General features: G+C 47.1%; 2 protein-coding genes across 3 annotated transcripts in view; one reads left to right on the top strand and one right to left on the bottom strand.

Annotated features, from left to right (window-relative positions):
• LOC135828935 (PHAF1 protein CG7083-like) overlaps nucleotides 1-6,542 on the bottom strand; it is an 18,921-nt gene extending 12,379 nt beyond the window's left edge. The window contains exons 1-5 of the mRNA XM_065341368.1: nucleotides 6,220-6,542; nucleotides 2,878-2,960; nucleotides 2,350-2,433; nucleotides 1,986-2,029; nucleotides 1,241-1,326 (exon numbers count right to left, since the gene is read on the bottom strand). Coding sequence (XP_065197440.1) covers nucleotides 1,241-1,326; nucleotides 1,986-2,029; nucleotides 2,350-2,433; nucleotides 2,878-2,960; nucleotides 6,220-6,364 — 442 coding nt within the window. The 5' untranslated portion in view covers nucleotides 6,365-6,542. The remainder of the gene's footprint in view (nucleotides 1-1,240; nucleotides 1,327-1,985; nucleotides 2,030-2,349; nucleotides 2,434-2,877; nucleotides 2,961-6,219) is intronic.
• Nucleotides 6,543-6,771: 229 nt separating this feature from the next.
• Nucleotides 6,772-13,053, top strand: LOC135828909 (pre-mRNA-splicing factor CWC25 homolog). 2 transcript variants are annotated; one of them, XM_065341342.1, is made up of 4 exons: nucleotides 6,774-7,840; nucleotides 10,077-10,196; nucleotides 10,672-10,791; nucleotides 12,216-13,053. In XM_065341342.1, exons 1-4 carry the CDS (start codon nucleotides 7,005-7,007, stop codon nucleotides 12,442-12,444), a joined length of 1,305 nt encoding a protein of 434 aa, XP_065197414.1. In that variant the 5' UTR covers nucleotides 6,774-7,004; the 3' UTR covers nucleotides 12,445-13,053. The 2 variants fall into 2 exon arrangements, with proteins under 2 accessions (XP_065197415.1, XP_065197414.1); XM_065341343.1 differs by lacking the exons at nucleotides 10,077-10,196; nucleotides 10,672-10,791 and having other exon boundaries at nucleotides 6,772-7,840.
• Nucleotides 13,054-14,261: the final 1,208 nt, after the last annotated feature.

The following is a 14,261-nucleotide window of genomic DNA, read 5'->3' on the forward strand; positions in this document are numbered from 1 at the left end:
AATTGGTGGTTTGAAGAACGAAAAACCAGTGCAACACACATCGCATCCTCGTACTGGTTTGTGCACACCATGTACACACGTTGAACACACTCATTGTGTGCTACAGTGCCGGGCAACTGAATTCCAACCCAGGGAGCAGTGCACTCACATGGCAACGACCCAGCATGTGATTGTGTTCATTCAAAACACTACTGTGTTATTTATACAAAAAAAGGGAAGGACCAAGGAACTACAAGTTACGCTATACTAGGGGTGAAAGTTGGCACTGAGACCCCGAGTTCGAGTACCCTGATTTTCTCCGATCGAATATTCGAGTATTCGAGTATTCTTCATCTCCTAAAAATTGCACACCAAGAGCCTTAAAATCACATCATGATACAACCCTGATTGAACCGAGTAGCGGTCATTTTTCTCGGGTATATTGGTTGGTGGGTCATTCGGGCTCTCTCTACTCGTGAACAAATGTTCACCACACAGTCTGCACATCAATATCTGCCGACTGCTGCTCTGAAACTGTAGATTTCTGTGGTAAATGCATGTACCATGTATGAACGAGTACTCTGTTTTATTCCGAGTACGATTATGTTTGAAAAAACCGAGCGAGTACTCGAGTATTCGGTATAATTGTTTCACCCCTACGCTATACTGTCCCACTAACACCACCAGTTACTAAACAATCAGCTCATGCGATAACATTGCACGACACTGACCGACGGTCCTGACGTTCTACAACTAACTGGCCAACAACAGCTCTAGCACATCTTGGATCCGTCGCTCAGTGTCGTGCAATGTTATCGCATGAGCTGATTGTAAAGTAACTGGTGGTGTTAGTGGAACAGTATAGCGTAACTTGTAGTTCCTTGGTCCTTTCTCTTTTGTATAACTTAATCCTTGGCTCTCCATCCGAGTCCACTACCGTATAAGCACTAAGTTTCGTTTGGAATTAACTTTCGCTATATTCGTTAGGGGGCACGAAATAACTAAAGTTTGTACCCCAAACGAATTTTTTCTTCTTCTGAACGCTCGGGGAGACAGACCTCGATCAAAAACGAAATTTAGTACGTAACGGACCTGCTGGTGGAGTGATGTAACGAAAGGTTTCGTAAACGAAAATTTGTACTTATACAGAGAGAGAGACCGCTAGAGTCGGCACTGCACTCAAGCACACAACAGTAGTAGCCAGTCAAAACAACAGTCCCACAGAGGTCAGTCACAGAGGAGCAGGGGCAAGATAGCTCACCGAACGGGTTGGTGGGCCCGAACACGTGCGAGATATGACTCAGCGTCGGCGTGACTTGCGGTCGCTTGTTGAAATAGTCAGTGTTGCTAACATCCGTGTACGCATACATACGCACACATACACACACACACACACACACACACACACGCACGCACACACATACACACACACGTACACACACACACGCACACACACACACACACACACACACACACACACACATACACACACACACGTACACACACACACACACACGCACAAAAGCACATACAAGGGCAAGTATGAGCAAGGCCACTTCTGGTCAGAACTATTTCAACATTCGTTGAGATTCTAACACATGTGGATTACAGGTAGCAAGGAAGCCAAGATTACAGCCAGAACAAGAGTGGGAGAGGATCACTGGACCCAAATGGTGCTGTTTTTTTACCGCCATTTAGGCCGCTACTTTCAACGACATGAATAAGCAACCGACCGACTTCCATTCCATGACATTGTATTTATTCACCGGCTACTGGAACCCGCCATGAACACGGTTTTCAGAGGATCTGAGTGATGGTGGGACGCAATGACTCATATAATACTGTTTTCTCGTTATAGAAAGGTGGCATTCGCAGTCTGAAGGGCGGCGTGTTCATTTTGAAAGGGGGCAGTCAAAAAGTGAAGGAGGGCGCAGCGCCCCGCTATGTCGCCTTGGTGAGAATCCTGGCAGCAGCAAGATCTACATTCGCTAGATCAGATTACTCACTTGAACTTCAGCACTACCTTGTCCATATTATACACCTCAATCCGCTGCACAGGTTGAAGGGAAACGCGCATGTGGCAAGCACACACACAGACACACACACACGAACACACACACATGCATACACACGAACACACACACACACACGCACGCACATACACACACACACACACACACACACACACACACACACACGCACGCACGCACACGCACGCACCAGTGACGTGCACAATTATTTCAGTAGGAAAGACCAAAGGATATGCTCAGCTATACTCCAGTAAGGTACAGTACTAGTATATGCACAGTTGTCATGTGTGAGGCAATGGCTTGCTACACGAACACCAGTAACAGCCGACAAATTCCCTACCCGTAGCCGTTGAGCCCGAGGGCAGAAGAATAACGCGATGCCATCATTCACCAAATCCAGCACCATGTCATCCAGGAGCGGGTTCTGCAGCAGGTTACAAGCCACGTGCGTCCAACAGATACATATGCACACACATACACGCACACACACACACACACACACACACACACACACACAAACACACACACACGCGCGAACACACACATGCATGCACACACACACTGGCTCGTTAGGGCAAAGAGAACCGGATTCAGCCCAGATGTGACAGGTCTTGGATTAATCATCATGGCACGATCATGCCAAATAAATATGAACATCAGTACCACCAGCACCACACAAGCAGCAGCAGCTGCAGCACCAGCACCATCATCACCGCCACCAGCACCAGCTCCACCAGCACCAGCACCGTCACCAGCACCACCACCGTCACCAGCACCAGCACCACCAGCACCACCACCATTACCACCACCACCAGCAGCAGCTGGAAAAGACACAAAAGTGAGTTGGTATCAAACAGCAAGTGCTTACCTGCGCATTGTAAATAAACTTAACATTTCCAATGGTTGTAGCCTGGCTCTTCAATATGGCTACAATTTGAGCAAAGTGCATGCCTGGACAAGACCAGATAAACAAACACAAAGAACGAAAGCATGAAACGAAGGACGGAGGCAAAATAGTCTTAATTCAACTGTGTACTATTATGCATGTACTAAAGTTATCTTGCACAGCCAGCCAATAAGACACAATTATTTGTATTGAACGTTTTCGTTCCCTTCTTGTCAAAATACTACAGGGAATGATGAAACGTTCAATACAAATGAGTGTGACTCCTTGGCTGGTTGTGCGAGATAGCTTTAATGCATGCGTATAGTATACGCTAGATTAACGAAAGCATGCTCAGGAAAATGGCCAGTACTGCCCGTACAATGAACTGCCGGCTGGGCTGGACTATCGCCGGCTGGTCTTCAACGGCAGGACCGGCGGAAGCAGTTTTTGATTGGTCCGGACGTGCCCTATGTAGTCTTTCATACTTTACTGTACAGGTGGAATCCTGATAATTCGAACCTCGAAATGCCAGGAAAAACTTCTAATTATCCGGACATTCTAATTATCCAAACATGAACCCACAACACAATATGTATGTCAAAATGCTCCCATGTTCACGCAGAGTTGCGCTATGGACCTTAGACACAGATTTCACGGATACTGAACTGACCGGCACAGCCTGCTCATGCAAACTGAACTGACCAGTACAGTGTACAGTGAACGTCGAATTACACTTTGCCAACTTCGAATTATCAGCACAGATCCCACATATTTTCTATGTAACTGGAATCCGTGGAATTTCTAATTAACCGGCTAGCTCCTCACAATCAGCCAATTAAATTGTGGTGAAAAAGGAGGACAAAATGTTACGAGTTATGACTACCGTATTTTCCCCAATAAATGCACAATACTTCTATTTTTTCAAAGGTGGTCAGACCTGTACTACTACAGTGGAGTCGCATGCCCAAGAACGTTGTTTCCAAGGGGCTAGCCTGGGACGTTCTTATTTTTTCAGCAATCTCGCTGCGTTCTTATAACACGTTCTTAGAAACAATCCGTACTGGATCATATGTATCACACAAGCTGCCAGAAGACCAACACGGCCGTTCTTAGCTTAAGCCTGTGGCGTTCTTAGTATTTCAGACTGGACGTTCTTGGGCTCCACGTTCTTCAGCGCGCGACTCTACTGTATAGGAGGCTGTACTAGTATTGGAGACGTGTACTTTTATTGTTTCTGGAAAGATTGATTGTCTGGGTTGGGTGACAAACAACTCGTGATAATGATACTGTAAGGCTGTAAATACAACCAACCATGGTAAGAAACAGTGTAGAAAGTCACAAAGATGATAAACGGGTAAGAAAAGCGAGGTAAGGTGGACCCTGGTACACTACCTGTACCCCAGTAATTTCCATCACATCATTCCGGCATGTACTAGCAAGAGTACATAATCCCCCAGAGTGTGCAACGCCGATCCAGCTCTGTATAGGGTCTTGGTCGAGCGGAATCGGATCTTCTGATGTCATGCGTACACTCCGCACCAGCGCAAGGCCGGTCTCGAGGCAGGGCACCGTTGTTTTTGATCCAAGACTACCCGCGACTCCCCGGGTTCCCCTCAGATGTGTACGGTATTATGACGCAAAGATCCGATTCCGCTCGACCAAGACCCTATGCAGAGCTGGATCAGGCGTTGCACACTCTGGGGGTTATGTACTCTTGGTACTAGTATTAAGAGACGTGTACTTTTATATTTTTAGATCCACTCTCAACATGTATTACAATTGGAGACGTGTACGTTTAATGGGGAAAATACGGTAGCTGTCCACCAACGTAACCAGATCTTATACAGTCAGTTTTGTCAGGTGTGTGCCATTTTGTCGCACTCGCTGACTGTATAAGGTTTTATACAGTCAGTTTTGTGCCATTTTGTCGCACTTGCTGACTGTATAAGATCTTATACAGTCAGTTTTGTCAGTTTTGTGCCATTTTGTCACACTCGCTGACTGTATAAGACCTGGTTACGTTGGTGGACAGTTAGTCACAACTCGTAAGTAGTGGTGAAACGAATATTCGAATATTCGAACATTCGTTCGGTTTGTCACATTCGAATATTCGTTAAGTCACATTCGAGTATTCGTTACGTCACTTCGAATGCAGTGCCTGTACATACATGGACGCCGAACACGGTACAGTGCAGTGCGTACAGCCTGCCTGTGACTTTGTACTGCGTGCATGCACATGTATGTCCATACTGGACTGCCAATGTTGCACATAACATTTATGAACTTCGAAGTAGCCTTATATGGCATTATATTCTACGTGGCACTACCGTTTGTCATACCTAATAATATATTAGTATTGACAATATCCATCAAATGACTGAGAGGAGGGCATGTGATGTCATCTGTGTTACCAAAAGAATATTCGTTCATTCGTTCGTTAAGCTGAAGAATATTCGACTAGTAGGTTTTGCCATTTGTTTCACCACTACTCGTAAGTATTATTGACTGTTATATCTTTATTTGGCTTCACCATAGGTGCAGGCATTGCTGCCTTCTTGCTGTGGATCATGAAGATGCCACAGCTCCTAGGCTATGAGGAAATATATACCTACATATATTATACCGTAGAATCCCGCGGATAAGCCCATGGGCTTATCTGTTTCACAAGGACATTTCGGTGGGCTTATACGAGAACATGGGCTTATACGCGGACATGGGTACGCCGACACCAAGTTGTGCTATTGAAAAGTATCAAGGAAGTGTGAAGTACATTGCTGAAAACCACTGTGCAAACAAAAACAACCCATGATTGTGCTGAAATGTACCAAAAAAACTATAATGTGCATGACTACGTACATGTACATGGTATGGCCAATACTGGCAATAGTCCATAATTTATGGACTCCCGGTATGACCTAGGCCCATGGGCTTGTACGATGAAGCTGTGTGATGTTCGAACAAACCCTGGGCTTATGCGCGGGCATGGGCTTATACGCGGGTGGGCTTATCCGCGGGATTCCACGGTAATTCATTATAGTTGAGGGAATGGAAAAGGGAAAAAATATATTACTGAGCTTATCATACCCAGTGAGATTGATTAGCTGAACGTGGCATGCTTAGCACTTGTCTACTCTTGGCTTGCAAAGTACAGTCTTGAGAGGTGAAAGCACACCGACAACGGTACGTTCATCTAAGCAGTCTCATTTTGCTATTATTAGGTTCAGGCTACATGAAATTTACAAGAAGAATTTTCAAATGAAAGGAGCTACATACATGTAATCGACAGCGCAAAAGATTGGCCGGGTTCAGAAAGTGTTCACGTACCCAGAACGAACTCCCATTGGTCATCGCCGATCAATTGCTCTGGGACTACGTGAAGCTCCAGCATCTTTCGCACACCGGTTTCGTTGACAGACAGCAAAGACGTTCCCACTCTCGCTGCGCCAGGCCGGACGGGAGAAGAGGGCATTCACGCCGATGAAAACACATACATTTAGCACGTCTGCTCGCCCACCTACAAGTACATGGCTTCACAGCATCAATATTTCATGGAGAGGGCTTCACGCTGTACACTGTGCATGTGGAAGAGTTTGCAAAATGTCAGACGAGAGAGAGAGAGAGAGCTACAGAGTTGGTTTCTTTTCTGTTTCTTTTTCTGTGGCATCGATCGACCAGATATCAGATCGACGCTGTCGACATTTCTGATCGTGTTGGTGATTATGACATCATGCGTACATGGAATCGTTTTCAAAATTTCAAACACGTCATGAATAATTTTGAAATGACGTAGGCAATGGCTGCCAAAAATGCCAATGGCCAACACACACTACAAACGCATAATACGACCGGTACTTCAACAAGACAACAAATCTTGTTTTTATAATATCCAGCTTTTGCATTCCTCTTGTTCAGTAAAACAAACCTTTCTGAAAGCTGGTGGTAGTCCAGGCGAGCAACAGAGGCACATTCGCGCTGGTAGGAGTATACTAGTAGTAAGAACCCCGGACCTCTGCTGTTTCTGCCCAGCCTTTAGGCTTTAGTGGTGCGTTCGTACCCCCTTCATTTTTCTCCTCTCTGTGTTTGTGAATCCACGAACAAGCACAGTCAAGATGGGGGGAGGCGACTTGAACATGAAAAAGAGCTTCCACCCGCTCACCATGGCCAACCTGGAGCGGGTGTTCAATGCCGAGCTGAAGCGCGACACGGAGCTGAAGAAGGTCGAGCAGCTGCGGCGTGAGATCGCCGAGGAGCGGCAGCGCGAGGAGCTCCACAAGCACGCCGTGGACACTGGCGTCATCAAAGGCAAGGCGGCGCGCCTGGACTGGATGTACGCCGGCCCGGGCACGGCCAGCGCCGGCGCCGAGCGTGAGGAGTACCTGCTGGGCAAGAAGATCGACAAGGACGTCGACCCACTGCAGCAGGACACCACGGAGAAGACCGATGCCACGGCCGTCGCCTCGTCCATCTTCACCGACGCTACGATGTCCGGTGCAAACTCGCAGCGCGACATGGCCGCCAAGATCCGCGAAGACCCGCTGTTCGCTATCAAGAAGCAGGAAGAGCAGGCGCGAAAGAACCTGCTGAACAACCCGGTGCGGATGAAACAGCTACAGCAGATGCTGCGACAGCAGACCGGGGATGGTAGTGATAGCAGTAGCAGTGATGATGACAGCGATCGGTCTCCATCGCCGGCGGCGCCGCGCAGTGGCAGGGCACCGCCGCAACAGCGCTCACGTCACCGTCAGCGTTCCCCGTCGCCACGGCGACGCCGAGACGGGCGCGAGCGTTCCCGGTCACCTAGGGAGCGACGCCAACGACACGATCGATCTCGCTCGCCGCAGCGCGGTGCAAGGGCGTCGCGACACGGATACGACGATTCGAAGGACAGGTCCACACACCACCGTCATCGTCGGTCTGAGCAATCACCGGAGCGTCAGTCACACAGGTAAGATACAGAGTTCCAATACCAAAACTCTCTGAGGGCACCAGCCAAGCTATGTGTTTCACTGAAACGTTTTTGAGGGCGGCGGGAATGGTAGTAGGTGATTCCCCTTCCAGGCGAATCTGCAGGTGACCTGACAGGCACGACACTCAAACGTGAGCATTTGATTCACACGGGAAAAGCGGCGAAAGCCTTGATGTCGGCGGCGATGGTTATGGCCTGCCTCCATGGCCCAACGGCCGACGCCCCCTGAAATCCCCAAACCCTGGGTGGACTGGGGACATAATCCCAGTTATGGTCTCACCACACCTCGGTGAGTGGTTGAGGAAAAGGTGCAGAAAAAGGATTGACGGCATCAGGGTATCCGTCCCGGGATCCGACTGCATTTTTACCGTATTTCCCGGAGTATAGCCGCACTTTGAACACTCAAAATTGACCCCAAAAAAGTGGTGCAGCTTATACTCCGATGATCAAATTGACGGTGACCAACAGGGTGGATGGCGGTATTCCGTGGAAAAAATTGGGGTGCGGCTTATACTCCAGTGCGGATTATGCTCCGGAAAATACGGTACCCCCCCCCCCCCCCCCCACACACACACACAGGCAGATGTGGAGGCCCTGAGCAATAGTGCTGCACACATTTTCTGCCGCACTTTCGCTGCTTCTTTTAAAAGTTTCATGGGAGTAGAGAACGGGTCAGGTGGACAGACACACACAGGCAGATGTGGAGGCCCTGAGCAATAGTGCTGCACACATTTTCTGCTGCACTTTCGCTGCTTCTTTTAAAAGTTTCATGGGAGTAGAGAACGGGTCAGGTGGACAGACACACACAGGCAGATGTGGAGGCCCTGAGCAATAGTGCTGCACACATTTTCTGCCGCACTTTCGCTGCTTCTTTTAAAAGTTTCATGGGAGTAGAGAACGGGTCAGGTGGACAGACCCATTCCGAAAAGACTCTTTGTGTACAAATCCGAAGCAGCGATTCAGTGTTTGTATCCGATGAGGCCTACCGTAATGTCGCGTATAAAAGCAGGTGCTTATGGCCGTATAAGCCTGGGTTCAAACTTCAAACCATGCTTCTATTCAAGTTATGCTTCTGTTCGAAACATGCTTCGACATCAACATCATCAGTCTGCACTGTGCAGTGCATACTGCCACGCATGTGCTCGCACATGTACTTTACAGGGAGCGGCTTCTATTCGAACCATGCTTCTGTGTTACGGCGCGCTTCAAAAAAATCGCCTTCTATTCGAGTCATGCTTTTATACGCAACACCACGGTACGTTAACCCTTAGCCGGCCGACAAAGTGGACGAATTCTCAGTCCCAGCGGCACGCCGCGACCAATTTTGATGATAACTTTTTAGTTTCCCTTGGGTGAAATAATAATATTATTAATTATTGTCGATCTTGGGCTTTCTGGAAAGCTTGAGCCATGAGGGGCTCTCTAGCAACAGTTTCTAGCCTTCATTTTTACTTCAAGTAAGAGGAACCAAAATCCATCCACAACTCAAATTTTTGAAGAGAAGTGCGGCTCATTGATGTGTTAACTATTTTGTTGTCTCAAATTTGTACTTTCGTGCTGACAAATTTTGAGTATACAATTAAGGAGAGCCCCCAGGAAAGGTTTTGGAGGGCAACATAATCCTGGCCAAAATTACACCATGTGGAAACTTGTTTCGTATGCGGTGTGAAAACAGACCTCATTCGGAGTCCTAGAACTTCTCATTCGATCATGATAAGATTCTCCGTTTTTTTGCAACTGAATGATGGGCCTTTCCTGTCTCTTTTGAGACCACAATTGTGCAGATTCGATAAAAAAATGAGTGGGTTTCAGCTTGTTAAAGTCATCGATGGATAGTCGTCGATTTTTGACTACTGTACAGGCAGAAAATTTCGTCGGTCAAAAATTTCGTCCAACTTCCAAGAAAGGGAGTTCGTCCGGTTGAAAATTTCGTCCATGGATCATAAGAGTGTATTGAAAAGCTGGACAAATCGACATTAGTCCGGCATTTAATTTAGTCCAAAAGCTCCTTGGACGAAAAAGACGAAATTAAATTCCAGACGAATATTTCTGCTTGTACAGTATCTGGTCGAACAAGGGTTAAACATCTGGTTTGAATTTGGACTGTCTTGTGTGGGTCTACCTGACCAGTCCTCTTCTGGACAAGGTGTGTACAATATTTAAAAAACGATTTGTGTGTGTGTGTGTGTGAAATGTACCCACTCTACACATGCAGATCTCGTTCGCCGCAGCGCAGTGCAAGGGCGTCGCGACACGGATACGACGATTCGAAGGACAGGTCCACACACCACCGTCAACGCCAGTCTGAGCCATCGCCGCAGCGTCAGCCACACAGGTAAGGCACAGGGTTTGAAAACTCATATGGATCGAAAGCGGAATCCTGTTGTGTCAGGACAGTTTCCGCTACACCAAGGCCAGGGCAGCCTTTACTGTACAGCTGTACTCGCCATCAGCCATGACATGCACACACCACACGGCATGCTACTACTGTGCCTAATCGTGCACTCTGGCACTCGTTTCTACCCGATGATCCGCTCAAATCATGGGTAGCACGGGAACCATGGGTTTCATTAATGAAATGACATTTGAAGTATGTTTTGCAAAAATGAAGGAATAAGTACTATGCTAACAAACTTACAGCCCAGCAGGAAGGGCGAATAAGTAAATTTAGATTAAAATTTCTGTGTGGGCTTTGACTTTTATGGCATGGCGTAGTGGGTGAGTCATTTTGCATCTAAAATAGCTAGGAAAGCAGCGCTGACATACGGTAAGCGAATTGTGTGTGAAATGTACCCACTCTACACATGCAGATCTCGTTCGCCGCAGCGCAGTGCAAGGACATCACGCCACGAATATGATGATTCGAAGGACAGGTCCACACACCACCGTCAACGTCAGTCTGCGCAATCACCGGAGCGTCAGTCACACAGGTAAGACCAAGAGTACATAACCCCCCAGAGTGTGCAACTCCCACATACCCTGTTGTCCCGACAGAATTTCAAGTTGACGTCATTATTTATGACGGAATGCTCCTTGCAGCAGTGATTTACAACATGTGTACGGGTGTCAACGCATCACACGTTTTTCTTTGCAATAATTTGTACAGGATCGATCGGCTTCGGTCAACCACAGGTTCCGGATTCGTCTGATAATCCGTGTACAGTGCGCATTGCATCATCAAAATGACGTCAACTTGAAATTCTGTCGGGACAGCACCCATAGTGGAGTTGCACACTCTGGGGGGTTATGTACTCTTGGTAAGACGCAGGGTTCCAGTACCAAAACTCTCTGAGGGCACCGGGCAGGCTGTAAGTGTTTGACTGAAACGCTTTGAGGGCAACGGGGATGATTGATTTTTATTCAAGGATTGCCCAAAGGCTGCGGGAGCATATCGAGTGGCTCTCCTGTATTGGTTACTACTGTGTAGGCAAAAATATTCGTCTGGAATTTAATTTCGTCTTTTTCGTCCAAGGAGCTGTGGGACTAAATTAAATGCCGGGCTAATGTCGATTTGTCCAGCTTTTCAATACACTCTTATGATGATCCATGGACGAAATTTTCAACCGGATGAACTCCCTTTCTTTGGAGTTGGACGAAATTATTGACCGGCGAATTTTCTGCCTCTACAGTATCAGCTTTCTTGGCCGGCATGTTAGTTTTTAGTTGACTGGCGGTAGCCCAGGGTGTGAGTACAGACAGTGAGTACTACAGTCAGGGGTGGGGGTCACGAAGGTTTTATTGAGATGCCACGAACAAATTCTAGAGAAAGAGTCTCTCTTACATGTATTTCTTTGTCCATCGCCACTTTCTCTAGAATTTGTTCGTGATATCTCAATAAAACCTTCGTGAAATGACGCTTCAGCTGGTTCTGTTTATTGCGATCCGTGAATAAGCTTTTCCTAAGCATCGAGGAGTCCTTTCTTCAGAGGTGTCGTGTGGCGGAGATTCCGCTGTAGGTCTACAAGATCAGTAATGTTTTATCAGCATGCAGTGTAGCTGAACCTTTTTTGTTCTGTGTGTGTGTGGGGGGGGGGGGGGGGGGGTCTGTGTATGTGTGTGTGTGAGAGTGTGTGGTGTGTGTGTGAGAGTGTGTATATATGTGTATATGTGTGTGTGTGAGGTCTCAGTCCTCATTTGTTAGACGTGTCTTTATAAAATGTAACTTACTCTCTCTCTCTCTGTCTCTCTCTCTCTCTCCCTTGATCTCGATCTCGATCTCGACAACCTGCTTGTTAAATCATGCACCTGCTGCCAGGCGTGAAACCCCTGTTGTAGAGGTCTCAGTCCTCATTTGTTAAACATACCTGTCTTTATAAATGTAGCTCACTCACTCTTTTTCTCTCAACATGTACAGACGCCAGGCGGAGACGAAACCGAAGCGTGCCGACCCGGAAGAGGCCGAGCGGAGAAGAAAGGAAATGATGGCTGCCGCAAAGGCACATCACAAGGAGCGCGACACACGCGTCCGCAAGCGCCAGCACGCCGCGGATCGCGAGGAAGCGGAGCTGCGAGGCCGAACGAAGAAACACGACGAGGACTTCTTCTTCCAGGTGAACTCGATGGCAGGTTCTAAAATAAAGTAGACGATCACTTTCTGTTTGAGTTTTATTGTTCGTCTTTGTAGATGTCTTTCCACCGGCGCTGGTTGCTGTGGGATCTTTTATACATTTTTTGTCCGAAAATTAGTTCGTCTAACATATTTTAAAACACTATGCTATTCATTCTCTAGCTTAGTGTTTGATTGGACGCGCAAGCACTAAACCATGACCTCATCAAAAACAACAATTTACGTTTGACGCAGTTCTACACTGCTCATGTACTGTTGAGGTGGGGTCGTTTGGCCCTGCCCCTGCCCCCCGCCCCGCCCCTTGAAAAACATTCACACTTTTCTAGTACTAACCGCAGCTGGACTACACGGCTAGTGTGAGCAACAATACCCTCACCGTCGATCCAGAACCGTACGGCACCATTTCCATTCATTCATCATTCATGAAAAGTCCATCCATGTTAGCTACGTCCAACCTACTCTGCTGCCATCCGCTTGATCTACTGGCCTACTCATGCATTATAATAATTATACCCGAAGTCTGTTTTTTTTAAATAATTTAGAATGGCAATGGGTGAAACGAGAGAGAGCTGCAGCTAGTGTAGGTGTACATACTTGAGTAAGTCTTCTTGAACATTCCATTGTATACTGTACCGGTACATTGTACTCTGATGTACAGTGGAACCTGTCTAAGACGACCGCTCAAGGGACCTTCACAACACGGTCTCTGTTACCAGGTGGTCTCCTTATCCAGGGTCATTTGACTGGAAATAGCATCCCTTGGTCTTGGTTTCAGTGGTCCTTTAGGACAGGTGGTCGCCTTGCCATGTTTTACTGCACCACGCATGGTGTGTAGACCCTGTGCGTACTGGGGAGTCAGTTCACATGGGTGGTTTCGCCAGCTAGGTGGACTGGGCACCGCTGCAGTGCTGCTCAACGAAACCCAGTCGAGTCGCTCGGGTACACGCCGGGCGTTGCACAGCCCCAGACCTGCGAACACTGGGCTGAGAAATGGTGCACGGCGCAGACTTGAGTGACGCGACTGGATTTCATTTAGCAGCACTGTACTACAGACAGTAGATCTACCTTTTTTTTTATTTTATTTTTTTACGTTAGTTAAACAGTAAACGTAAAAATTTAATGTTTGGCACCTATGAAGTCAGGGGATGGCCCACGCCTGGTAGAAAACAAAACAATGAGGAGTTAAATACAAAGAAAACGAGCTGAAAATACAAAAGTAAATGAAACACCATTACCAAAGAAACTGTACTGTATCATGTACACGACAGTAGATCTACCAGGCGCAAGTAATTTGCGTGCTTTTTTTTCCCGGCCGCTGACCCAGTTTGGGTACGGCTCTCCTGCTTGAAGCCAGCGTTTGCACCGAACTGAAGTGCATGAATGCACCAAAGATGTAGAGAGAGATCGAGAGTGATTGGCCACTGGAACAAATCAAGGACAACAAGATTGGTGTGCTGGGTTTGAGTGCATGAGTTTAGGGCCTATGGGGTGGCCAAAACAGGCTGGTCATCATGTACCGGTATAATGTGGTCAATTATCTGTACATGTATCTGTCATGGGCATAATCATTATAAACGTGTATAAGAATGATGAAGGAAGGAAAAGGACAAAATGTTACGAGTTATGACAAACTGTCCACCAACGTAACCAGATCTTATACACAGTCAGCGAGTGCGACAAAATGGCACGTTGGTGGACAGTTTGTCATAACTCGTAACATGCATGTTGTCCTTTTCCTTTCTTCATCATAACTATAATTATTGGCTCACCATCCGAGTTCAACTGTGTATAAGAATATTAGTACCAACAAGTCGTACGCAAACCATGCAGGTT

This window comes from Sycon ciliatum, chromosome 12, assembly GCF_964019385.1.
Source record: "Sycon ciliatum chromosome 12, ocSycCili1.1, whole genome shotgun sequence".
NCBI classification, from domain to species: Eukaryota; Metazoa; Porifera; class Calcarea; order Leucosolenida; family Sycettidae; genus Sycon; species Sycon ciliatum.

Bases quoted from the DNA above. Each gene is read 5' to 3' on its own strand.
- LOC135828909 (XM_065341342.1), top strand. From the start codon at position 7,005: ATGGGGGGAGGCGACTTGAACATGAAAAAGAGCTTCCACCCGCTCACC. The intron at 7,841-10,076 runs GTAAGATACAGA...CTACACATGCAG, and splicing joins CCGGAGCGTCAGTCACACAG to ATCTCGTTCGCCGCAGCGCA. The intron at 10,792-12,215 runs GTAAGACCAAGA...CAACATGTACAG, and splicing joins CCGGAGCGTCAGTCACACAG to ACGCCAGGCGGAGACGAAAC.